The 26242-nt window shown below is 32.5% G+C and overlaps 1 protein-coding gene across 1 annotated transcript in view; it reads left to right on the top strand.

Annotated features, from left to right (window-relative positions):
• COL11A1 (collagen type XI alpha 1 chain) overlaps window positions 1–26242 on the top strand; it is a 199301-nt gene that overhangs the window by 82983 nt on the left and 90076 nt on the right. The window contains exons 15-30 of the mRNA XM_059061934.2: window positions 2577–2630; window positions 5090–5143; window positions 5262–5315; window positions 5511–5564; window positions 6778–6831; window positions 6949–6993; window positions 8182–8235; window positions 8677–8721; window positions 8972–9025; window positions 9504–9548; window positions 13758–13811; window positions 15150–15194; window positions 17206–17259; window positions 17340–17384; window positions 21925–21978; window positions 23579–23686. Coding sequence (XP_058917917.1) covers window positions 2577–2630; window positions 5090–5143; window positions 5262–5315; window positions 5511–5564; window positions 6778–6831; window positions 6949–6993; window positions 8182–8235; window positions 8677–8721; window positions 8972–9025; window positions 9504–9548; window positions 13758–13811; window positions 15150–15194; window positions 17206–17259; window positions 17340–17384; window positions 21925–21978; window positions 23579–23686 — 873 coding nt within the window. The remainder of the gene's footprint in view (window positions 1–2576; window positions 2631–5089; window positions 5144–5261; window positions 5316–5510; window positions 5565–6777; window positions 6832–6948; window positions 6994–8181; window positions 8236–8676; window positions 8722–8971; window positions 9026–9503; window positions 9549–13757; window positions 13812–15149; window positions 15195–17205; window positions 17260–17339; window positions 17385–21924; window positions 21979–23578; window positions 23687–26242) is intronic.

Genomic DNA, 26242 nt, shown 5'->3' with positions numbered 1-26242 from the left:
TTATATGCTCACAATATTTTATTGAAATAATGATATTTATAGAAATTATTACTCTGAACATTAAAAGTTTATCTTTGGTTTAATTAGTAGACACAGCAAAACTATTTTATTCAAATTTGAATCAATTAAGTAGTTTTCAAATTATTTAATCTGTTTTACTGATCTTATTAGGAGGAAAAATAGTTTTCTTCATGTAGTTTACTCAAGAGTTTGTTATCTACTTTTCCATAAATTTATGGGTCTCTTCAGTCTTGAAATTTTATAACATTTCCTATATCTTGGAGGGCTTTACACTCAATCATATGAGCTCATGTAGAACATGTGTTCTGGCAATATGTTCCACAGAATTTAAATTATACACATTTCTAAATGCATTATTATGTATTTATCATGTAGTTTTACTCTTTTGCCTTTCAAAATATAGTAGGGAAGATGAGAGATTCCACGTCATTTAATAAAGGAAGAAATAGAGTTAATATTTAATTGCTTGTTAATAATAACACATTTACGTGACTGAGGAAAATCAGCAGTATGCTAGTGTTTTACAAATTTGGGGGCAGAAGAATTACCCATATATTTTATCAAAAGTGAAAGTTCCTGGGGCCTTGAACTTGAGGCTCTAATGATGCATATTCAGGGTTGGAACTGGCAAACTATTATTTTAAATGAGTGCAGCAGGCTTATTCTTACGGTCAAGCGTGTTTGGGAAACACTGCCTTTTGCTTAAATTAAAAATATCAGCCTAGCATCTGTAAAATCCTATTATCCAAAGGAATTTTCCTGCTTATCATCCTGACAAACACAAGTCTAGTGGATCTGTAGAGAGTAAGGACAGTGATGAGCAAAACCAATGAAAGCTTGTTACATTAAGCTGTTCCTGTTTTTACCAGTCCTTAAAGGTCAGACATTCACAGCATGTTGGCAAAGAGAAAACATTGACAACCATGTTATTACATTACCATTCTCAATGTAATATCCAAGATTAATTGATTCTACTACTTAAGTCTTTGTTATAGAAAGTTTTAGCTTCCTAACATATTCAAGGTTGGTATTGAGAGAAAAAAATCACATTGTTTGTTTTCACCATTTTCTCTTCTATTATTCTTTGCTCCAAAACATCAAATTATAACAGACTTTAAAAAATCTTAATTCTAGAGTCTAAACATATTTTATATATTAAGATTTTAAAAAGATACAATATTTTAATACATAAATATGTTCATTCTTTCAGTGAAATATTCCTTTTTTCAATTATTTGTTTCCAATTGATTTTATAGACTAAAAGAGATCTATATTTTAAAATATGCAGGAAACATAGAAAATATTCTTTACCCTATTCTGTTACTGTCAATTATTACATGGCGATTTTTAGAATAAGTGTTTGGGCCAAGTAATTATAATCTATTGAGTAGTTTGTGCTTATATACAGAAGGTATAATATAGTAAAGTAATTAAAAATAAATTGACCTTTAACTGCATTCAATTCTATGCTTAATAATCTGATTTAATGTAGAACCCCAGTTTATCTCTTGAAGAAATTTAGTTGCAAGAATTCTTAATTAGACACTTGAAAGTCATCATTCTTGTAATTTTCAGGATTGGAATATGCATGTTACTTGACTTGCCATACTTTTTGGCAGTCATATTAATAGTTATTTTACTTTGGAGCCACCAGGAGGCTCTAGATACCTAGCATTTACAGGCTTAGCATAATTTTAACCTTTTTGCACTTTGATTCAATGCAGTATTTAACTGAATCTCTATTGATTTAAATAAATCAGAAACTTCTTGAACACACAAAGTATACTTCAGAGTGAAGTAACTATTATCACTATGTTCAGTTTTAGTGTTCTAAAGCTTTTTAGGAAAATGAATGGCCTAGTATTTATTTTTTAAAACCCACAACACTTTTATAAAGTGGTTTTATACTTTTTTCCAGTTACTATGGTAGGCTTTTGTTGCACTTTGTGAATTATGTAAATATTTGGAAGAGGTGTTTGTCATAAGGACTTATTCTTCTAAGGAAAAATAGACCAATCTAGGAAAAAATGCTTTGACATTATTTCGGTACAATTATAATAACAACAATAGCATCTGTTCTTGACATTTTATTGCTATAGAATTCAGTGTCTGAGAAGTTTCTGAGTATAACAGCATTAATATTTGCCAAGTTTCATAAATGAATTCAATGTGTACCCGATTCTGTAAAAATGTGTTTCCTCTAGTACTCCACCACAGTGTAATGATAAGTAACGCCTGTGTATCATCGTAAGTGCTCTGATGGCACACACATTAAAGAACATTTCAGTGTGATTTCATGAAATTTGCTTCTGTGTAGTTATTAGTAAAATATAGACTTTTAAATATAGTTCACATGCTGGAATACAGTCAAAATCTGAGAAGAGATGTATTTCAATCAGAAGACTTGAAAATTTTGTTGTATTAACTAATAAAATCATACTATTTGAAGAAATGTATTTTGAATAATGTTTAATTATTTCAAGTGAAAATGGTAGGACAAAACTTGTTAGGGAATTACAAAATTAAATGATTATGTCTTCACCTTTTCTCTATAGGGGGGGCCTGGTTCCTCTGGGGCCAAAGGTGAGAGGGGTGATCCAGGTCCTCAGGTAAAAATTAACCTATTTCACTTATTTTATTTTTGAGTTTTTTTCATCTATTAGGGTAATTGAAGTGTCTGCCATCTGTTTTCTGAGTAAAGAAATTACTTACATTACCTTTAAGCTCACATCACCTTCTTTAATTGAAACATCTCTAGTGGTCAGTTGACTGCCAATAACTTTATTAATTTAAACAATATTAAAAGAAGATAATAAGCTAGAATGGGAAAGTCTTGATAGTAATAGGTCTTCAGAACGTTAAATTGGCTTGAGATTGTACAGAACAGAGAAGCACTATTACAATTGTATTTATAGTGGCCCTGCCACAAGCCTAACATGTTTCCTGTGGAGAATAAAATCTAGGAAATTCTCTCAGAAAGAATATTTAATATACCTAAAAGAAGCTAATTTTAAGCCCTTTGTAGAGCTGAGGAAACTAAGAGAAATTGAGAACATCTGACCTGAAATTCTTTAAAAGATCTTACGTTATATTTACATGGTACTAAATTAAAAAGTATTATTTTTCCTTGAATGATAATAAGTAGATAGAGACATTCACTATAAGCACATTATGAATTATACTTATTCTAGAAAACTGAAAAAGCAAAATGTGATGTATTTTTAAAATTCATTTTTAATGAAAATGCTTTCTGATGTACTCAATACATATAAACTCAGATTGGGCTACAGGAGCTCTCAAGTGGCCATCCAACTAATTTTTTTCTTTTTTTTAAATTAGTTTTATTTTAACAATATTATAATGTAAACTTGAATGTGAACACCTATACGTATTCTTCGTCACCACCACCACAGTCATTAGGATAGAGAACAGTTCTGTAACCCCAAGCAATTTCTTGGTGCCACTTTATAGTCACAACTTCCTCGTACCCCTAATACCTGACAAGCACTGATCTGTTCTTCATCACTACAGTTTCATGTTTCCAAGAATACTACATAAGTGAAATCATACATTAGGTAACCTTTGAGACTGGCTTCTTTCACTCAGCATAATGCCTTTGGGATTTGAGTGCATCAATAGTTTATTCCTTTTTGTTGCTGGATAATATTCCCCTGTTTAGATGCACCACAGTTTATTTTGAAATGAGAAAAAATCCCCGCAAAATTTAGAAAGATATTTGGGTGAACAGAATGTGGCAACCTTCTTTTTCGTGCTTGTTAAATGTTACCATAAAGAGATGGAAAACATTTGTACCTTAACTGAGAATTGCATTAAAATATTGATATGTCTTTTGCAAAGTTTATGAACTTTTGGTTCAGACTCACCTCTTTACAAAATGGATGAATCTGAAAACATGCTGTAGTTTTCATGGTCTTTGCAGTTTTCCTTAACTCCAATGAGATGCAATATCAAATGAAGGATCATTTTCATTAAAAACTAACAAGATTTGTCCTGTTATTATTGCTCCTTGCCTTCCAGCTGGGGTATAGGATAGAGTTTTCTTGCTGAAGTATTTTTTTAAAAGCTATATTCTTCTAACCTCTAATTATTAGGCAAACTTAATTTCATATTTCTATATTCAACATTTCACAACAATCATAAGAATTAATTGTAATTTCAAATATGTGTTGCATTTTCTACCTCACTCATTATATGCATGTTGTTTAAACTTAAAAAGGGGTAGAGTTAATTAAATTCAAAGGCCTATATACTATTTTTACTGGATCTATATTGACTCTATTATTAGCTGTGTAATTTTATTTTAAAAAACATATTAATTCACAAATAAGACACTGTATATTGATATCATATTATACTGCTTCAAGAAATATATTGAGAATCTTTAAACTTTAATCTGACATGGCATGGTGCCAGTCAATAATTTGAATTAAGTTTTGCCAAGTGATCCTCCAGGATTTTGTAGATGATTGAAAGAAATATGTACCAGGCACTGTGCTAAATTATAGGAGTATAACGGAGAAAAAGATCTAGTCCAAAATCACAGTGGTTAACAATTTAATGGGAGATTCAACTATGAAAAAAAGACAATTATAATTCAATGTGATACCTACAATAAAAGAATAAATATCTAGAATAGGATCTCCAAAAAATGAAGAGAAAGGTGAAGTCAAAGAGAAGAGGAATAAAAGGGAAGTGTTTTCAGTCAAGTGAAATGTAAAACTGCAAGGTTTTGAGAATATATTTAGTAATTGAGGATTTTTTTAAGCTTAAAATATCACTTTATATGCCTTTTGTTTAAATGTAATCACATGTTTATATAAACTTAATAAAATAGCATGACTCTTTTTTGGCAAGAAACCGTTTAGAAAAATCGATTCTCTTGACTTTTCGCTTTATCTAGACTTTTACATAAGAAATAATTTCCTTGTGTTAAAATGATCAAGGTAAAGCTAAGAAGATATAAATTTCTAAAGCCATTTCTCTTGATGTGGTTAAGTTTATTGATCAGGAATTCTATAAAATTAATTAATTATGATGTTTTGTATAGGGTCCTCGTGGTGTCCAAGGTCCTCCTGGTCCAATAGGAAAACCTGGAAAAAGGGTATGGTTAGTTTTCATTGTACATTTTGAGGGCATCTGAAATCATCAGTTATTTTGTTTTCTTTTATTCTGTGCTATTTGGAATCCCTTTTGCTTAGTCATGTTCTTGGTATTGTCAGGGTCGTCCAGGTGCTGATGGAGGAAGAGGAATGCCAGGAGAACCCGGGGCCAAGGTCAGGAGCTCATCTCATACATTTGTATTTTCACATCTTGTATCTCAGTTCACCCATGAAATTTTTATATTTTAAAATAGAATTTCTTGATATGAAAGAATATTTCACACTCAAATTACAGCACAGAAATAGGCTGGAAATGTGATGATGATGATGACGGTGATGTTGATAATGATGATGATGGTGATTTTACAGGGGGATCGAGGATTTGATGGACTTCCAGGTCTGCCAGGTGACAAGGGTCACAGGGTAAGATATACCATTCTGTACATTTTATACTTTTTATATTGGTATAATACAGGAATACTATGAAATATTGATACACTAAGATACAAGAAGAAAATTAATTTAAGTATTTGTGAACTCATGTAAATTAGTACATCTACTAGATACTTGAAGAAAGATAAGTAGAATTATATGTGCGATACTCATATAAGTTCTTTAATTTCTTTTAGACATTAAAATACTCATTTTACACAAACATAAGTTGATGTGGAATCTTTATGTACACATATATGGAAAATACATTTATAGAACAAGTGTGGAGATTTAATTTTACCTCTAATTTTTTGATAATTGCCTCAATTTCCTTCTTACATTTTGTCTGTGGAAATATACTCAAAAGAGGACATCTATAGGCAGTTTGTCATTAATATAACAATATACTGGGCACTGTATTTTATTATACTAGTTAGATGGCTCCAGTAGATTGAGACACAACAGGATACTTTTTTGTGATAATATTAGTTTGCAATCCAGTGCAAGAGCTTATAATTCACTAAGGCTAAACAAAATGCAATGTTGAACAGCAATCCAGTCAATATTTTTAGTGGGAAATTAAGCAAAGATGTGGTCTTTCAAAAAAAGATCAGCTTTGGATCTTCACATTTTTCTTCTCCAAAAGTTAAGAAGGAAGATGGGACAACCATTAGGAAATTGGAGAATATAAAAAAATAGAAAAATAAAGAAAAGAGAGCACTATGAATGTCTAGCAAGATATTTAGTGTGTACCTATCACATGTTGAGAAAAATATATAATTTTGTTTTTTAAAAAATCCAAAAACTTCTTTAGTGTACTAGAACTGTGCTGATTTAATAAGAATTATTTTAGAAGCAGAAAAAATGTAAATTAAATAAAAATCAGCAAAGTGTGTCCATGTTTAAGACAGTCTTCAGCAAAATACTTTTCTATTAGTTTGTAATAATTAAATGTCTGAAAATTATTTGGGAATTTCATTTAAACCTTTTTGTTTTCAAAATTGAGGGAACATTTTTCCTGGCATACTAATATGTAACGCCAGTTAATGTAAAATTATGATTTATCTTTGAAGTGTTTTGAGGAGGGAAAATAGAGCATAAGTTTTTTCTGCAAATGTTCTGTTATATTTGGTAGGATAGCTGTAGGATAGACCAACATTCTAGTTTATTTCGTGTTCTACTTATACTTGGATTTATTTAATAGGGTGAACGAGGTCCCCAAGGTCCTCCTGGTCCTCCTGGTGAAGATGGAATGCGGGTATATTAAACTTCATTTCTTTTAAGAAATATTTAAAATTAAAACATAGAACAAAATCATGCTGAAATGTTACATTGTCTGATTGCATCACTCTCCCATTCATTTTGTCCATGACAGGGAGAAGATGGAGAAATAGGACCAAGGGGTCTTCCAGGTGAAGCTGTAAGCAACTTTCTTTTTTTTCTTTTTAAATAATACCCCATTTTGAAGGAATCGTGATTGGTGTAACATATATAAAGTCAATAATAAACTCAGATGACTATTGCCGTCTTGCCTAAGCTAAACAGTTAATTGTTATGTGAAAAAACATTTTAAAATGATACTCAGAGCTCTTCTTTTGTTAAAGAAAAAGTCTTAGAAAATCGAGAGAAAAAATTGTGGGGTATAACATCTTGTCAGGCAAAAACCTTACCTAGTTTTTGTTGCTGTTTTTTTGTTTTGTTTCAGTTTTTATATCATCAATAGCTCTAGAATCTAGTTATGTGTTTAGGATAAATTAATCTTATTATCAGAAGAAACACAAAAATGAGGTGCTTAGTATATACCAGATAGAACTATAAAATTTACCAGATTATATCCTTTTTTCCACTGATTTTTATAAATGAGGAAATTGAATTGGAAAGGTTTACCCAAAGCTAGTTAATCAAAGAACCAGACTAGAAGCAAGCCTCCTAGTGTTAGTCCGAGTTTTCCACATTATAGAGCCTGTCAACTAAAAGGCATAGTAGCTCAAGTGAATGTGACAGTAAGTCATTGTATTCACTTTTCTAAAGAAGGAAAAGAAGGAGGAACAAATGGAGGAGGGAGAAGAAGAAGAGAAGAAATTAATTAAGTCATAATAATTTTAAAAATCAAGCAAATGGTTTCTATAATCTTACTAATATAGTTATCCAGCTGTTTGTTTCTTTCTCTCAGTAGAATATTCTTCAAGATGGAATTTACTTAAATGTAAAATAAATGAGAATCAGGACTCTTCTATTTGTGTAGTCTATCTTATTGAATAATAAGATTTAATAAGATTCAGTGTTGCTATTCAAATTGGAAAATGACACAAAAGTGACTTATATAAAGCATTAAAATATTTCCTATTTTTAAAATTTCCCAAGTGATTCATATATAAATTTATAAAATCAAAGATATGGCTTCTGTATTAAAGACTTTCTTATCCATCTTGGCTTTTGGATCAATATAAACACTAGATATTTGTGTCATATAAAAATGGCATTTTAAACACCATTAAAAGAAGATGAACAAATATTTTAATCTAAATATTATATTAAAATTTATTTAAAGGAAGAGGCATGTTTTGAAGGCATTTCTTATGAGAATGTGTTTTTCTTTTCCTCCTAGGGTCCACGAGGTTTGCTAGGACCAAGGGGAACTCCAGGACCTACAGGACAGCCTGTATGTATTGTTGACAATATTGAAGATTTCCTAGGGAAAGCTTGTTACCAGACTTTTTAAAGCCAGGAGGCTGTGAAAGCTTTCAGTAGACAGCCAAGAGTTTACTGCTGTTATATTCTAAGACCTAATGATGCTGCCAACCAGTTTAACTGAGCATACCCCACTCCACTGGCTTCTTTCTTTTCTCTTCCTTTTAGTTTACCTATTTTATTGTTTTGTGTCAAATTCCGAACACGCAGTGGAAAATGCTGTTAGGTTGTCTCCGTGGGCTTGGAGAGGAGAGTATAGACCTTGCTTTTTCCCTCATTTCCATTAAGTTCAAAAATGATTTTTTAGTCAACCTAGGCTACTGGGTGTCATGCTATTAGGTTAGTTTTCTAAATTTTTCATTGTAGCATCAGAACTTGTTAACACTCATGCATATTTTTTGCGTCATTGAAGGGTATCGCAGGTGTGGATGGCCCCCCAGGACCAAAAGGGAACATGGTATGTAGAAAATATCCATAAGATACTCATTTCTGTAATCTAAGTACTAACAAACCACTTTTGTTGCTAAATCTAAAATTAAGATTTCTTACAATGTGTTGCCAAGTGCTTCTGCCAGCATTAATATTTTGCAAGATTTTCCAGATTCTCTATAGGGAAACATGGTTTGGGGACTATTTTTCAACTGAGAAGAAAAAACCTATTATGTGAAATAGTTTTACTAAAGACTCTTTATATTTTCCTATGGCAGGGTCCCCAAGGGGAGCCTGGACCTCCAGGTCAGCAAGGGAATCCAGGATCTCAAGTAAGTCTAAACCGTCACAGCTTTTTTGAGATACTGGGGTAAGATGGTATCTTTATACAAGAAAATTGACAGCCTCAGAATTTTCTATGTAGGGCTAAAAGTTTTTATTGTGAATGTAGGAAGATCATTCTTTTTTTTTTTTTTTCCATTTTAAAAAATAATTTGAGCAAATTTGCTGAGGCCTCTTTCTTCCAAGAGAAAAATGAGTCATTCGGTGTTCATGGAATGCCAGGACACCTGCAGGAGGATTCTGAATAGGATCACATTACATATCCGTTGCCAGAAGGGTAGCTTATGTAAAACTCCTCATAGTGTTGCAAACTTTCTGGGGAATGTGGGGGGATATATATATACATATATATATATATATATATTCTCATAAATCATTTCATGTAAAAGAGAGCTAATCATTTACTATTTTAAAAGTGTATTCTTGTGATGTGATTCTTGAAATATGAAATGAATTCTTTTAAAATAGGGTCTTCCTGGTCCACAAGGTCCAATTGGTCCTCCCGGTGAAAAAGTAAGTTTTTCTGTTGTTCTAGTAATGTCTGGTAAACAAGCTTGTGCTGTCAGCTTTCAGGAGGTATAAGGCCTGCCTTCTGTTTTTGATCAGATATCTAAGTGTCTCAGCATATACAGAATTAATCTGGAGTTAAATTAGGAAAGCACAGGGTGAGCAGCAGTCATTCATATGTCTCTGAACTGTAAATGATAAAATTTCACAGAGTTTCCATTTGGATAACTTCCAAATGTGACATTCTCAGCTATATTAATTTCAGAAACGTACTGATATGAGTGAGTGTTTTCTCTTTATTTTGGTTCTCCTTTTATTTTTCATTATTTAAAAAATGTAATTAGGTTTGCTTGTGACAAAAGGCTTTTAGCAAGGTCTAATTAAGGGAAAATTGTGACATTATTATTGCCAACATTTCTCATGTATAAATGGCAAATGATGTTCTTGTTAATAACTCAATGTCTGGATCAAAACAAGAATAAGTTTATAATTAAAGAGATGTCTTTTGTCCCTATCTCCTCTGACAGATTCCCTAACTAATATTTCCTGTCCCCTATAGTTACAGCACAGTGTTACCTAATTCTTTCTAATATAATTTTTTCTTATTTTTGTTGATTTCTGTGAATATGTAATTTTTTAAAAATTAACAACTTTATTGGGGTTAATTTCATACCCTAAAAACTTACTCATTTTAAGTGCACAAGTCAATGATTTTTAGTAAATTTATAGAGTTGTGCCACAATCACATTTTTAGAATACTTACACCACCCCAGAAAGAAACCTTGTATCAATTTGCACTCCCCATTTCACCCACAAAGCTAGACAACCATTATCTACTTTCTATCTTCATAGGTTTACCTTATCTGAACATCTCATGTGAACAAGATATAGGAATGAAATTAATATTTTAATTTAATCATATGAATGAATATAATATGTGACATTTGTTTCTGGCTTCATTTGGCATAATGTTTTTGAGGTTTATCCATATTGCAGCATATATCAGCACTTTGCTCCTTTTTGTTGCCAAATAGTATTCCATTGATTGAATATACCACATTTTGTTTACTTATTCAGCAGTTGAGGGACATATGAGTTATGTACACTTTTCAGCTATTATGAATAGTGCTGCCATGAATATTTGTAAAAAGGTATTTGTGTAGACATGTTTTCATTTATTTTTGGTAGATACTTAGAAGTGGAATCGCTGGGTTTTATGGTAAATTTATATTTAACATTTTAAGAAGTTTCCAATTGTTTTTCAAAGTGGTTGTACCATATTTCCTTCCTATCAGCAATTTATGAGGATTCTAGTTTCTCTACATTCTCAACAATACTAATATTGCTTCCCTTTTTGATTATGGTCATTTTTGTTGGTGTGAAATAGTATCTTACTATGGTTTTAACTGGCATTTCCCTACTCACTAGTGATGCTGAGCATATTTTTATGTGCTTATTGACCTTTTCTATATATTCTTTGGTAAAATATATATTCAAATCGTTTGGTAACATTCTTACCAAGTTACTTATTAATATTAAGAATTAGCATATCCAACTTAAATGATCCTTAAAGTACTTTTTCTCTGTGCATATTTTCCATATGTTTACAGTATTAGAGTGCTATTGGAAAATGGTTTATTTATTTAAGATGTTAGGTACCAAAGGTGATTTTAAACCTTTGCTTTAGATCAGAGATCTTAATTTGGACCATTCTTAACATATTTCAGATTAGCTCATCATAACCATAAATTGCACTTGAGGCATGTGCCTATTGAATTTTCTACAATAATTTTATCATCTCTGAACTGGATTCCTAGGAAGAATTTGCTTTTAAGGAAAGCTGGTATATCTGAATTCCCTTTGTTGAGCCACAGGTAAAATATAGAATCTGATTCACTGCACTTCGTGTGGTAGGAAGAGAGCTGTCTTTAAGCACAAGCTGCTTCTTTCTCTGCTTTGAACATATCCAGCTCTTGGGTCCAAAGACAGCCTCTTTCCATCAAAAGGAGAAAGAAACTCAAGAACATGAAGAAAATGCATTTTATTTATATTGCATTTACAGTATATAGTTTATTTTGGATCTATATTACTTTTATTTTCTTGATGATATACTGTGTTCTGTTTATTCTGGCTCAAGAGCCTTGTCTTTCAAAACGTGGTGAATAATGTTTTCAGTTGGATCATGCTATAATCTCACAATTAAATATAATTTAAGTAATGTCATATATTTTTAATTCCCAATAACTTTTATATTTTTGTCCTAAGTTATCATAGCCTATGCTGTTATTCTATTTGTGATAAAAGATTTAATAAAGTTCAAGTTAATTAACCAAAATGGACGACAACTATATTGCTTTTCTGACACGTTGATAACTTAAATATACTGTTAAGTCCGTGATTTAGTTTATGGGTTCAGAATTTACATCACATATGTTAATGGCTTTACAGGAAACAAATGGTATTGTATAACTATATGAGCTAAAGAAGAAATAGCAAGACACGAAATATATATTAGTTAAAGGCAAGGACTTTGATCATATGGCTACAGATCTGGATTCATTTATATTGCAACTCTGTGATGTATTAACATTAGTTAATTACTCAAGCTCTTTGATGCTGATATTTCATGGAATTGCTTGAGACTTAAAATGGATACTATACATATAAATATATATAATATATACATAGGGACACAATAAATTTTAACTATTTTATTAAAATCTAAAATATGGCATTCATTCATTTAACTTTGTTCCCATTCCTGTAGGGAGACACCAAGCAGTTAAGAAAGCAGACAAAATATTGTACTGTCATGGAGCTTCCATTTTAAAAAAGATGGATTGATTTTAACTTGATTAAAAAAATCATCCTATAGTACAAGAGTTTTAGTATTTCTCATCTACCCTTAAATATATAGCAACAACATAAAATCCATGTAGTATTGTACACAAGGTCATTGTCTTAGAAATATCATATATGCTGATAATAATAATTACTGGAATAGTTTTGCCTTTGTAATCTACATTTTGTTTTGAAGAAATAAGACCATTTCCTGAGAGCGAAAAAATGATTTGAGTGAAAGGCAAAATACTGCCACAAAAAAAAAAACAAGTTTTATAACAGTTGTTTCTTAATGTTAGATTATTTAACTGTATATGACTTTGCAGAGTGGTGAAGGGAATTGAATCTTTTAAATCCTGTAAATGAGATGCAATTAAATTCATTTATAAAGTCCAGATTGTTCAATTTAAAGGTTATCTTTATTTTTATGTGTTGTTCCGTAGTGATTTAAGTGAGACTTTCTTGTTAAGTGATTCAAGTGAGCCATTCTAGTTAAATTCTGTACTATCCATGTATATGAATACGATGATTTTTCTAACTACTTTCTAAGAATGGAAAAATCCTCCTACATCCAGGATTGCTTGCTGATATATCCTTGCCCTTTTAATTGTTTCTAAAGTCTGGCTAATGACTTGACCAGTAAGCCATAATGGCTTAGGCTCTGAAGACTTGATAAAGTTAATTATTCTAAGCAGAAAGCCAATTTTTCTCCCGATGAAGGGTCTACTTCTTGTAATAGTCATTCTTAGCATGTTCCAGCCTTACCAATGATCAAATTAAATGAGATTTGAAATCCCCTGTGATTAAACGCAGATTAATCTGTTGAATAAATAGTTACTGAAGTACAGTTGATTTACAATGTTGTATTAATTTCTACTGTACAGCAAAGTGATTTAGTTCATTTTTTTTCATATTCTTTTCCATTATGGTTTGTCACACGGTATCGAATATATTTCCCTGTGAATTGGCACTTATTAACATCATTGATGGAAATAGACAATATTTGCTTTTTCAATGATATAAATCAATGTAGATTGATTGTACATTGACCTATATTGTTTTCCTTTTTATTCTATAAGTTCCAGTTTATTGTGGTATGCAAAAACTAACTTGTTAATTTAAAAAGACACATTTAGGACTACTAAGCAGGATGAAAACTAGCATATCTTTGACAGATGTTAAATTTGGTTTTCATCTATCTTTATATACCATTTTCTACATATGTTAAAAATTATTCAGATGTTTGTTGCTTATAGATAAAAGCCAGTGACTCAAGTTAAGAATTTTATTGGCTGTAAATTACTATGTACAAAGGCAGACTTTTCATTATTTTTAATTTTTAAATGAAAATATTCTTTTTCTCTATTTGATTAGGGACCACAAGGAAAACCAGGGCTCGGAGGACTCCCTGGTGCTGATGGGCCTCCTGTAAGTAAGAGTTACCTGGTCATTAAAATTTCTATATGTTATTTTCAAAAATAGATTTTACATGTGCTTTAGAAGTGATTGTAAGAATTCAATAATAAAAGCAAATGAGCCAGTAATTAAACATTGATCTCTCTAAAATGTTATTTCATCATGTCACTTCCATATTACAAACTCTTTAAGGAGTTCCCAGTGGGCTTTGGACCACTCTAGGCCAGAATCTCATATTTTCCTACCACTCACTTTTCTCTTAGCATGCTTTACATTTTCTATTGCTATGCCTTTTGTTATGTCCTCTTCTTTTCATAGAAAACACTTTTCCATTCTCTCTTCCTTTTCAAAGAACATGTTTCTTGAGAGTCCAGGTGAAATTCCTTAGCTTTTGTAAGTTTCCTCAGACATCTTCCATGAAAATTCCTCTGCCTTCAGGGATTCCCTACTTTTCTAGAAATATAGCAATGTTTATTATATCTTATCACATAGTAATAAATAATGTAATTATGTAATCTCCACAGTTGTTATTTTTTTCTCTTCAAACTACTTACTCAGAGCTAGGGTACAAAAATTTTCATTCTGCAACTACTTGTTTTCATTGAGTATAGTTGTTGTGGAGCTGTATGTTTTTATGCAATATTTAGTGACTCTCAATAACTTGATTACAAACACCATTAGTGTTTATGAGGTTGCTATACTTTAAAATATCCCATCCACATATTTTAGTTGTCTTTTAAAGAAGTGTGTATGATTATTTGATCAATATGCAAAATAGAAATTAGATTGAAACACCTCTATGTAAGACTCTAAATGAGACTGGGGTTGAATTGTTGATGAATAATATGTTTTATGTGCTTTTCCCAAGCTCTCGCTCAAGTATATTATGTACTTGATGAAACTTATACATATGCAACATACACTTACGATGTTTCTTTCCAAATGCCACCGTTTCCAGTGTTATTTATTTTGTTTTTTGTTTGTTTGTTTGTTTGTTTGGGGTTCGCGGGCCTCTCACTGTTGTGGCCTCTCCCATTGCGGAGCACAGGCTCTGGAAGCACAGGCTCAGTGGCCATGGCTCACGGGCCCAGCCACTCCGCGGCATGTGGGATCTTCCCGGACCGGGGCACGAACCCGTGTCCCCTGCATCGGCAGGCGGATTCTCAACCACTGCGCCACCAGGGAAGCCCTCCAGTGTTATTTAAAGCCATATACACTGATGCAAAATGTGCAATATATTTTGAAACATAAAGAGAAAAACCTCAACAGATGGGAAAAAAGGGAACAATTTCATAGTATAAATTACCATTAATATTGCGTCTCACCAGTCTATATTTTTGATAAATGTAGGGTCATCCTGGAAAAGAAGGCCAGTCTGGAGAAAAGGGTTCTCTGGTATGTTACAAAGTATTCATGTAAATATTGTCACCTTATCCTCTAGAGAAAATGCCTATCATATTCTTCGATGATCATTTAGGGATATGAATGTTGGACACTAAGTGCCAGAAAATAGTTATTCTCTACCTGTAATATATCTTTACTTTCAAAAGAATTTTTGCCCTCATTTAGATATAAATCATGTTTCTATCGTTACTTTTTATTTAGGGTATAAAAAAGATGTGTCTTAGATAACTTTTAATTTTGCATTGGCAATTTGATCAATTAGACTAGAATTCTCTGTTTTTTAAAAAATATTCTCATGATCAGAAATAAATCCACATTCTGCCTATGTAGTATATGTGGAATAAATGACCATAAGTAATAATAACATAATTGGACAAGAACTACTGAATATCATTAAAGTGTTTATGTCACTTGAATTTTATCTATACTTATTACTTTCTGATAACCTTTACATAAGATGAGACTAAATTGTAGGAGCAACGATGATCAAAATATCTAAATAAAATATCAAAATAAAAGCTTTCAATGTTAATACTATTTTGGATTACAGTAGCAGGGCAAGATCATTTTTATTTAGAGTTGCTAATTTTGGATTCTTATTAAAATAGTCAACATTACTATTGTATATTATATACTATTGTATATTATATGTTATTTCCTTTAGGTAGACTAGTGAAATGAAGCCAGCCATGGAAAATATATAATTTTGATCATATTCTTGATGATGTGAATGCAATAAATTTTTTTAACATCCTTTATTAGAGTATAATTGCTTTACAATGGTGTGTTAGTTTCTGCTGTATAACAAAGTGAATCAGCTATACATACATATAGCCCCATATGTCCTCCCTCTTGCATCTCCCTCCCCTCCTCCCTATCCCATCCCTCTAGGTGGTCACAAAGCACCAAGCTGAACTCCCTGTGCTCTGCAGCTGCTTCCCACTAGCAATCTCTTTTACATTTGGTAGTATATATATGTCCATGCCACTCTCTCACTTCGTCCCAGCTTACCGTTACCCTTCCCCATGTCCTCAAGTCCATTCTCTACGTCTGCGTCTTTATTCCTGTCCTACCCCTAGGTTCTTCAGAACCTTTTTTTTTTTTTTTTAGATTCCATATATATGTGTTAGCATACGGTATTTATTTTTCTCTTTCTGACTTACTTCACTCTGTATGACAGTCTCTAGGTCCATCCACCTCACTACAAATAACTCAATTTCGTTTCTTTTTATTTCTGAGTAATATTCCATTGTATATATGTGCCACATCTTCTTTATCCATTCATCTGTCGATGGACACTTAGGTTGCTTCCATGTCCTGGCTATTGTAAATAGAGCTGCAATGAACATTGTGGTGCATGACTCTTTTTGAATTAGGGTTTTCTCAGAGTGTATGTCCAGTAGTGGGATTGCTAGGTCGTATCTTAGTTCTATTTTTAGTTTTTTAAGGAACCTCCATACTGTTCTCCATAGTGGCTGTATCAATTTACATTCCCACCAACAGTGTAAGAGGGTTTCCTTTTCTCCACACCCTCTCCAGCATTTATCGTTTGTAGATTTTTTGATGATAGCCGTTCTGACTGGTGTGAGGTGATACCTCATTGTAGTTTTGAATTGGAATGCAATACATTTAATACTAGTTTTTGGTTAGAAATTATTTATCCTTTTGGCTAATCTATAATTGTTTATTGTAGACATTGAGGACATCAGATTTTTTCAGGCTTAGAAAAGCAGTTATTAATTATATAATTACTTATATTATTTCACATATTCATAATATTTATCTTACTTTTTGCATGAATATATAAGTTTGGAGTAGGTAAGGCTCATCACATGATTTGTTCATTATCTGACTTTAGACACAAACGATAAAGTACCAAAGAAATCTTTACCAAAAGTAGAAAAATACCATGTTCTTATAGATTTGGTAAAATTATAGTATGTTGTGAGTGAGGGGCACTTTCAGTGCATTATGTATTTAAATTGCAATGGGTCTTTTTCAGGGTCCTCCTGGTCCACAGGGTCCCATTGGCTACCCTGGTCCCCGAGGAGTAAAGGTAAATGTTATTTTTTCCTACATTATTTAATTTCAATGTAAAATATTATAGTTATTTAATCCTTCTAATTTATTCCATAGGGAGCAGATGGTGTCAGAGGTCTCAAGGGCTCTAAAGGTGAAAAGGTAAAACATAATTTATTTAGGTGATTTTAATTGCTATATACCTATTGTATAAAAAATTTAAATCTTTTGAACAGATATTCCATTTCTCAAATATATTGAGTGATTACTTATGTACCAAACAATGCAAGTCTAATTTTGTACTCTATATCCCAGAAAGTTTAGAAGTCTTATATCCTTGGGGGAGGACTTAATTATTAAAAAAAAAAAAAAAAAAAAGGTATGTCATAAATAGAATCAATCCTGCATCCCTTTTTTTCTTTTTTTTTTTTTTTTTTTTTTTTTTTTTTTTTTTTTTGCGGTATGCGGGCCTCTCACTGTTGTGGCCTCTCCCGTTGCGGAGCACAGGCTCCGGACGCACAGGCTCAGCGGCCATGGCTCACGGGCTTAGTTGCTCCGCGGCATGTGGGATCTTCCCGGACCAGGGCACGAACCCGTGTCCCCTGCATCGGCAGGCGGACTCTCAACCACTGCGCCACCAGGGAAGCCCCCTTTTTTTCTTACATGTGTTTAACTTTTCTAAATTATAAGGTTGGCCTTATGATTGGTTTGTTATGCTTGGATTGGATCCATTTATATGCATAACAGAGGAATGTTTATTCCATTTTTTTCTCTACTAAAATCCCCAAATTTTATAAATTGAAATGAAGTGCAAAATATGAATTAGAAGTAACATGAATCAACTGGGGGAAGAGGAAGTCTTCATATGTGATACTGCATGCACAGCAAAAGCTTTAATAAGAAGGAAATTAAGATTAAAGCCAAGTAAAGGTGGCTGAAAGAATGTGCACTCTTTTAAAGAGTTTAATTTGATGAAGAAAACAAAATTGAGATTTTTTTCATGTAAATGTTTAACATTAAATGTGGAGCTCCCAAATCCTTCGATGATTGTGTTGAAATGGAATGACATTACTCAGAATCAGTATTGCATTAATTCTTACTATATTTCATTTTATAAAACAAGGTTAAGTATAAAATGTTGGTAGATTTGGTGAGAAATATATGCAATACACATTTTGATTTCAAGGATAACTGTTTATTCCCACAGTCATAATATTATCAAAAACACCTTGAATAGATTTGGTATCAGTAAGGAGTAGATAACAAGAAGGGATGGACTTATTATATACATTATATTTTATTTTTCTGAAAAGAATAAATAGGTTACATACTGAGGCATTGTCAAGGTATGCAACTATATTGACAATTCTACTGTGTGAAAAAATGTCATACATTTTAAATTAACTCAGCTACATTGATTTGAATCCCAATTCATCTTGGTCATCACAGATGAACTTCAGGTTATGGTGTCTTACTGACCTAGCACAGTGGTAGTTTGGACAGTGTTGAACTTGTAATTACTTGCAAGTTGCCTATGCAAAAAAATATATTGTCTCAGTTTGGAATTTGGAATCTCAGTCTTTATTGGTAATACATTTAAATATCAATTCAAATTGTTTCTCTGGAATTAGTGCCCATGAAGGATTTTTAGGGAAGGCAGTGTTTAAAGGAAAGGCATTTAATTGGGGTGGGAAAGTTGTGAACTTTTTGGAAAGAGGGGTAGTAGCAAATGACAAAGGAAAATAAAATTATAGATGATGAGATATATGTGAGGAAAATCCTACTCAGGAAAAAAATAAATGTATATTGCTTATATGTAGGAAAACAATGTGAGATTATTGGTTATTTTGTTTTTCTGAGTATATATTATAATTGACCATTTATCTCATAAGAGATGAAGAAGGAAGTTGAAATTCTTTTCTTTTTTGAATAACAATATTAATTAACCAAAGGTGAAATACCAAGTTAGTACCCTAACTAGAATAAAATTCTCCATTGTTTAGACTCAGATTTGTTCCTTAGAACTTAAGTAACATAATCCAGTTAACCAAGTAGCACAGGTGAATTCCTTTTTTACATGTTTTCTAAAAATCTGTCTACTTTTTTAAAATGTTAATTCAGACTTAATAATTTAAGGACTGGAAAGCTCAATAGCTTGAAAGTGTTATTTGTTTTAAAAATGTCACTTATTGTAAGGATATTCTTAATAACTTGAGTCATCTAATTTATTTTTAAATTGCAAATGTATTGAAAACAAAGTTTTGACAGAAATATCATCTAGTCCACTATATGCTCTCTTAAAAAAACAAATCTCTCCCAGAAAAAAATATCCTAAAAACTGTTACTGGGCTTCCCTGGTGGCGCAGTGGTTGAGAGCCCGCCTGCCGATGCAGGGGACACGGGTTCGTGCCCGGGTCCGGGAAGATCCCACATGCCGCGGAGCGGCTGGGCCCGTGAGCCATGGCCACTGGGCCTGCGCGTCCGGAGCCTGTCCTCCGCAATGGGAGAGGCCACAGCAGTGAGAGGCCCGCGTACCACAAAAAAAAAAAAAAAAAACTGTTACTGATTTTAGACATAGAGTGCAGTATTTTTTTAAACTAAACTTGGCAACTGTGTAATTACCTTTCTCTCTAGGGAGAAAGTATTGAAGACACCAGTCAATAGGAAGTTAAGTGGTCATTTTCAGTTTTTAAGCCTCTGCTATTGACCAATTGCATTCAGTGCAGAGAGATTCCTAATTCCACAAGGCTACTTTGTGGCCAGAAAGTTGAAAATGTTTTGCTTGTGTCAAAACTTTTAGACCTGTTAGAATTCTTATGTTTAGATAGGATATCAGATTGGATACATTTTCCAAGTCTAAGTCTAATATATCCATCATAACCTGATATTTTCTGGACCTTAGCATACCTTACCAAACTAGCACTGAGGCAAGGATGATTCCAAATGTACAGTTAATAAATGTTTATTAAATATCTTGATTTTTACAAACCCGTGTCCCCTGCATCAGCAGGCGGACTCTCAACTACTGCGCCACCAGGGAAGCCCAAATATCATGATTTTTGAGGGTCAAAATGTACTAGGCACTGGAGATTCAGAGGTTAATTTGGCATGATTCTTGGTTTTGACCATTTAGTAGAAAGAAAGAGACCTATGATCTATTAAGTGCAGGATGTTATCTTATAATGCTGAATGTTCAGTGAGACACACAGGACAAAGAGGTTAAATTTAAGGGGGAAAGATTGAGGTCATGGAAAACTTCATAGCAGAATCATGAACTAAATCCTAAAAGAAGAGGAAAGTATCACCAGGTAGAAGATAAAGGATTTGCAGATGTGTGTGTATGTGTAAGTAGTCAACCAATGCAAGAATTACAAATGGAAATACGGGTAATTCCGTTTTTCTAAAATCAGTCCCAGTGTGTTGGATGGAAGTAGAGGTGATTTAAGACCAAAGATAAGACTATAGAGGTGAACAAAGCCTAGATCATGGTAGGAAGGAGAGGGGGGATGGCAGCGTATATTCATCATTAGCACTTTGGAACCATTGAAGTATTTTAAAGCAAAAACTGATATGATCAGTTTTATGTTGTGTAGAGGTCATTTGGCAGCAGGATGTGGAAGTGTAGGAACTAATCTTCTCAACTCTGTTCTCAGACTTGGCCTGACATATCTTCTTCTCAAACTCTGCAAGCCAATTAATGCTATTGAATACATGAATGATTATTCTCCAACTACTAATTAAGGTGCCAACTGCCCCCTCAAATCTCCACATTCACTTCTTGCCTCACCAGAACCAGCACCAGTACAACACATCATCATCATTATCATCATCCTCTTGTCTTTCTTCTCTAAACTCCCCTTCTATTCCATCTGAACCAAAATTAATACAAATTATTGGTAAAACAAAAACTTCAAACTACTCTACAATACTCTGAACAGAGTTATTGCTCAATTAATGCTAGTGAATACATGAATGATTATTCCTTAGGAATTTAAATTTTTTTCTTGAAATTAAGAGACAGGAAGGTTACTGATGAAGCTTATTTCTTAAAAGTCTGCATATAGTAAAAACGACAGGAAATATTTTCATAGTCAAAATTTCTCCTCTCTTTGCTAAAGGATGCCCAGTTTTTGGCATCATTTGTTTGTGCATATGATGTGATGATAAGCAATCTCTATTTACACGTTAAGGTTAATATTAATTTGCTTATTCTTCACCTGAAGAGAGATTCTAATTAGAGAACAAGTTGAGTCAGAAGACATTTATCTAAAGCACAGGAGACAAAATGAATGATATAAAATTCTTAATTATATATCAGTAAATTAAAGACATTTTATTTGGTTGTCCAGAGTTCTTGTAATCCAAAGTTAATATAATTAATTAAATTTTTACTTTTTCTTTGTTCAAATAACATAGGATACATGTTGTTATAAGAAAATGGTTATTCCCCCAAATAAGATAGAGAAGATACAATGGACACATTTGTGAAAACTTTTCTGGTAACTTAGAGGCATTAATTATGGGAAAATGGGAGGATACTGGGGATAAAGGGTTAAAATAGGGAAGAGGAGGTTTCACAACTAAGGTACATATTTCTCAGAACAATTTTTCCTAATTATCAGTACTCATAATTTGTATAGACGTATTTTAGATTCATAGAAACAATTGATTAAACACTTGTTTTATTACTTATACTTTTTAGGGAGAAGATGGTTTTCCAGGATTCAAAGGGGACATGGGTCTTAAAGGTGACAGAGTAAGTAGAAAGAAATTTGCACTAGTACATGCATTTGTGTGTTTATTCTTATAATTAAATATTGCAAACACAGGATAAAAATGTACTACCCGTGATATTTTTCACTTCCATTTTTATATGAAGATTAGGTGTTTTAATTTTTGTAGAGATAATATAGTATCAGTTGTTTTTTAAATGTTATGTTAAATCTCTATATGTCCCAGAACATCCACAGTTTTATATATATATATATATATATATACATAATATATAGTATATTATATATTCCAAAATGATGATCAAATTGTTTTATATAATTAATTCAATAGATTTGTTTTAAATTTTGTTCACATATAGTGAGCTATGCTGCCTGGAAACTGTATCTGCAACTTTTATGAATGTTCACTATATAGTTGTCTTGAATTTTTGAATGTAGAAATATTACACTTTTTCTGTTAATGAGTACCTTGAAAACAAAATTGTATCACTTAAAGTAAATTAAATTTTATTGGGAAGATTTATTTTATAACCAGCATAATAGTATCTAATAAATTTAAGCAAAAAAGGATACTATAGAATATTGATTTTCCTAAAATGCATAGAAAGCCTGTGTCCGGGATAGGGGCAATAATGTACACATTCCAGTTCCTAATACCTTAAATGCGAAAGCCAAGTTTAAAACAGAGACATTTTTTTTGTGTTCCAAACGGTGATTTCTAAAGTTGCTATCATCTGGGAGGAACAATTATTTTCCCTATTACCCTAATAGGTTCTCAGGCTGGTGCTCTGAAAAATTAGACTGACACAAGACAGATGAACAAGAGAAAAATAAACAGAAGTTTGCTAGCATATGTATCATGATTATATATGCGAACACTCAGTGATGAGTAACTAAAAAGAGTGGTTAGGACTGGGGCTTGTATAGCATTTTAGCAAAGGAACAATAAATTTTGAGCAGGAAAAGGACTTTGAGTTTCTAGTACTGTAAATTGTGGGAAGGCAGATATATGGGAAATTAATGGTATATAAAGGCTAGTTGTAAAGTTTGTTGCATAGGTAGATTCCACTTGTACCTGCTTCTGACTCTGGACTGGTAAGGTTCTAGTTATCACTAGTGATTAATTTTTGTCCTTTCTAGTAGAGAAGGGGAGTAAAGACACCTTTGCAAACGTATGCCCTGCTTTTAAGCAAGTATGGGGTGGGTAGAGAACTTTTTTTGCATCTGCTTCTTTTCAATTGCCTTCAGTTCAAAATAATCCTTATGCCAAAGTGGCATATTTTGGTGTAGCATATTCAGCCAACCTACGGTGTTTAATTTTGATTCTTATTTATTTTTTCTTTCTCTCTCTCTTTCTTCAACACAATGTATTAAAATTAATTTAATGTGATACATAGTACCATAGGGCTTCTGTAGTTTTTCAACTTTCAGACTGCATTGAGTAGTTTATTTATTAATTGAAAGATTGATGAAATCAAATACTTTCAAGCCTCTTTGTCATATGTAATATGTGAGTAAACAAACCAAGAGTTGAAGAATATAACTTTTTGATAGACTATAATTTCTGCCATTCAGTCTCCAAAATATTTTAAATTACAAGAACGTTGTTACTCTGTGTTTCAGGGGGAAGTTGGTCAAGTAGGTCCAAGAGGAGAAGATGGCCCTGAAGGCCCCAAAGGTCGAGCAGGTCCGACCGGAGACCCGGGTCCTGCTGGTCAAGCAGGAGAGAAGGTTAGGGAGCAACTTTAAATTCACAGGTCCTCTTGTAGATGATGCTTCACTATCATTTTAGGGTGTTTTTAATCACCTGTGATGTAAATCTAAAGGGTTTTATTGAATTTCAATTTTTTGAATTTCAGTTTCATATCCATATTACTACTTAGAAGTATAATCATGAGATGGGCATATTTATCCTCTTTCACTCTTCCTTATTTTCTAGTCCCTTCTGCTTCCATTGGCCATGTAGAATCGACCACTCTTAATGCTCTTCTATATTAAAAGTGCAAAATTTGAGTGTGATTAATGAAGGCTGAAAGAACCAATCAAAGATGGTCTACTTATTATTTTCAAACAACTTGAATCATCTTTGGCCCTCAAACCAAAATGTCCTTTTTACACTCTTTCCACATAAACATATTTTTTTACAGGATAAATGTTTTTAAAAATACTGATGTTGGGCTTCCCTGGTGGAGCAGTGGTTGAGAGTCCACCTGCCGATGCAGGGCACACGGGTTCGTGCCCCGGTCCGGGAAGATCCCACAGGCCGCGGAGCGGCTGGGCCCGTGAGCCATGGCCGCTGAGCCTGCGCGTCCGGAGCCTGTGCTCCGCAACGGGAGGGGCCACAGCAGTGGGAGGCCCGTGTACCGAAAAAAAACAAAACCAAAAAACTGATGTTGAGGCCAAAACTTGAAAAGGTTTTAATTTTAATCTGGGGCTAACTCAAGCATCGCTATGTTTTAAAATATCCCCAGATAATATTAATGTTCATTGCTTTAAGAGCCACTGGGCTATATGCATTATGTCAAAAAATATTTGCAATCATTATACTTACATTTAGATAGAATATTAGGCAACATTAAAATTATACCTTCATAGACTATTTAGTGATATTGTAAACGTCTAAAAATGAACCTGAAGTTAAGACAAAACTAGAAATATCTATGACAAGTGCTTTCCGATTATGTACACTGAAGGAAAATATAAATAATAATTATCTCTAGGTGATATAAATCAGATGATTTCTTTTTTTTGTAAATATGACTATTCTCCAGTTTTTATAGTGAGCATGCCATTATTCTATAAATATGGAAATTCCATGCTATGTAAGAAAATTGTCGCCCCTGCCCCTTACCATCCTGTCCCAGAAGGGAAATATATAAGGATTATATAAGAATTGTGACTAGACAAATAAAAAATCATTTCCTCATGTCATTATGAGTCATCTGATATAGTAGTTCTACAGTTTCATACTCTCAGTTGCGGTTTGTAAACTGATGAATAATGTCATTATATTTAGGCAACGGAGGGAAAAGATAGGGTTGGGGGGACAAGGGCTTACAAGGCCTATGACCCTTCTACTTAAAGTGCTCACTTGCCAATAGTTAAGGATACTCTAGGACCTTCCTCTTTTCTCAGCCCCACTATATTCTGTGTAAACAGTTCCACAAACTATTCTGAGGCATCAGGACTTTACCCCGCAGTGCTTCATCTTTCACCTTTCATTAGAATTTTCCCTTTTATTGAAGTTGCTTATCACCACACTGAAAATGCAAAGACATTTTCTGTCTGGATTTATTTTTAAATGACTCTAAAATGAATGAATTTACATGCTAATGTTGTAATTAACATGGACTACAAAAGTTTTCTGATAATAATTAGAGAATTTCATTAACCTTGAAATCAGTAGCATAAAACAAGCTGTGATAACTTACTCTGTCCAAGGGGACATCATTATAAGTATGCTTCTTAAGGCTTGTTTGAATGTTTTCCATCTGAGACTGCTTACCTATACAGTGTTGATCATGAATCAGACAACTGTTTAGTTCAACCTATAATAACAAGGTCATAAACTATATTCCTAATTTCTTGCCTTGCTTCATCCAGTAAAATATTTATTTTTTCATAAAATCCTGCTCATCTGTTATGTTTTATATATAGTAATTTGAACTTGTTTGTTTTTATTCTTATTTCATTTAAATGCACATGGGAAATAATGATACTATGTGTCTGTTAATGTTTAAGACTTTGATAAATAATATTTTATATATGAAATATGCTTTCATAAGATCTTAAGGAAAATGTCACAGTAAAATTCCACAAACATATTTTATTCAATTCTTTTATTTTAATTTTCTCTCTACTCATGTTTTTAATTTAATGCTTTGTTCAAGGGGCCAATTTTATTAGTTTAGCATTTTAAACCTCTTAGTATTTGTTATACATCTTTGGGCTTCACTGTAACTTATCATTTGTTTCAGCACTTTCAGATTTAGAGGTAATCTCATTGCACTGGAAGAAAATAGCTGTATATTCAAGTTCCCAACTATAGGAATTAACACTCCACAAAAATCATTATTTAGCTATATCTCTCACCATTTGGTACTTATTAACCCAATTTATTCAGACATTTGAATAAAAGAAGAAACTTTGCTCAAAAATAAGTTTCAAATTTCTTAGTATAGTTATTTAAACTTTCCTTACTCAGCAAAAAAAAAAAGTTAACTTATGATTGCTTGCTTTATATTTACAGTGAGAAATGAAATAATTTTATCAAATAGATTACCTTTA

Source organism: Kogia breviceps, chromosome 1 (genome assembly GCF_026419965.1).
Source record: "Kogia breviceps isolate mKogBre1 chromosome 1, mKogBre1 haplotype 1, whole genome shotgun sequence".
Classification (NCBI taxonomy): domain Eukaryota; kingdom Metazoa; phylum Chordata; class Mammalia; order Artiodactyla; family Physeteridae; genus Kogia; species Kogia breviceps.
Note: the sequence above shows the minus strand (reverse complement) of the source record. Positions and strands in the feature narration are given on the sequence as shown.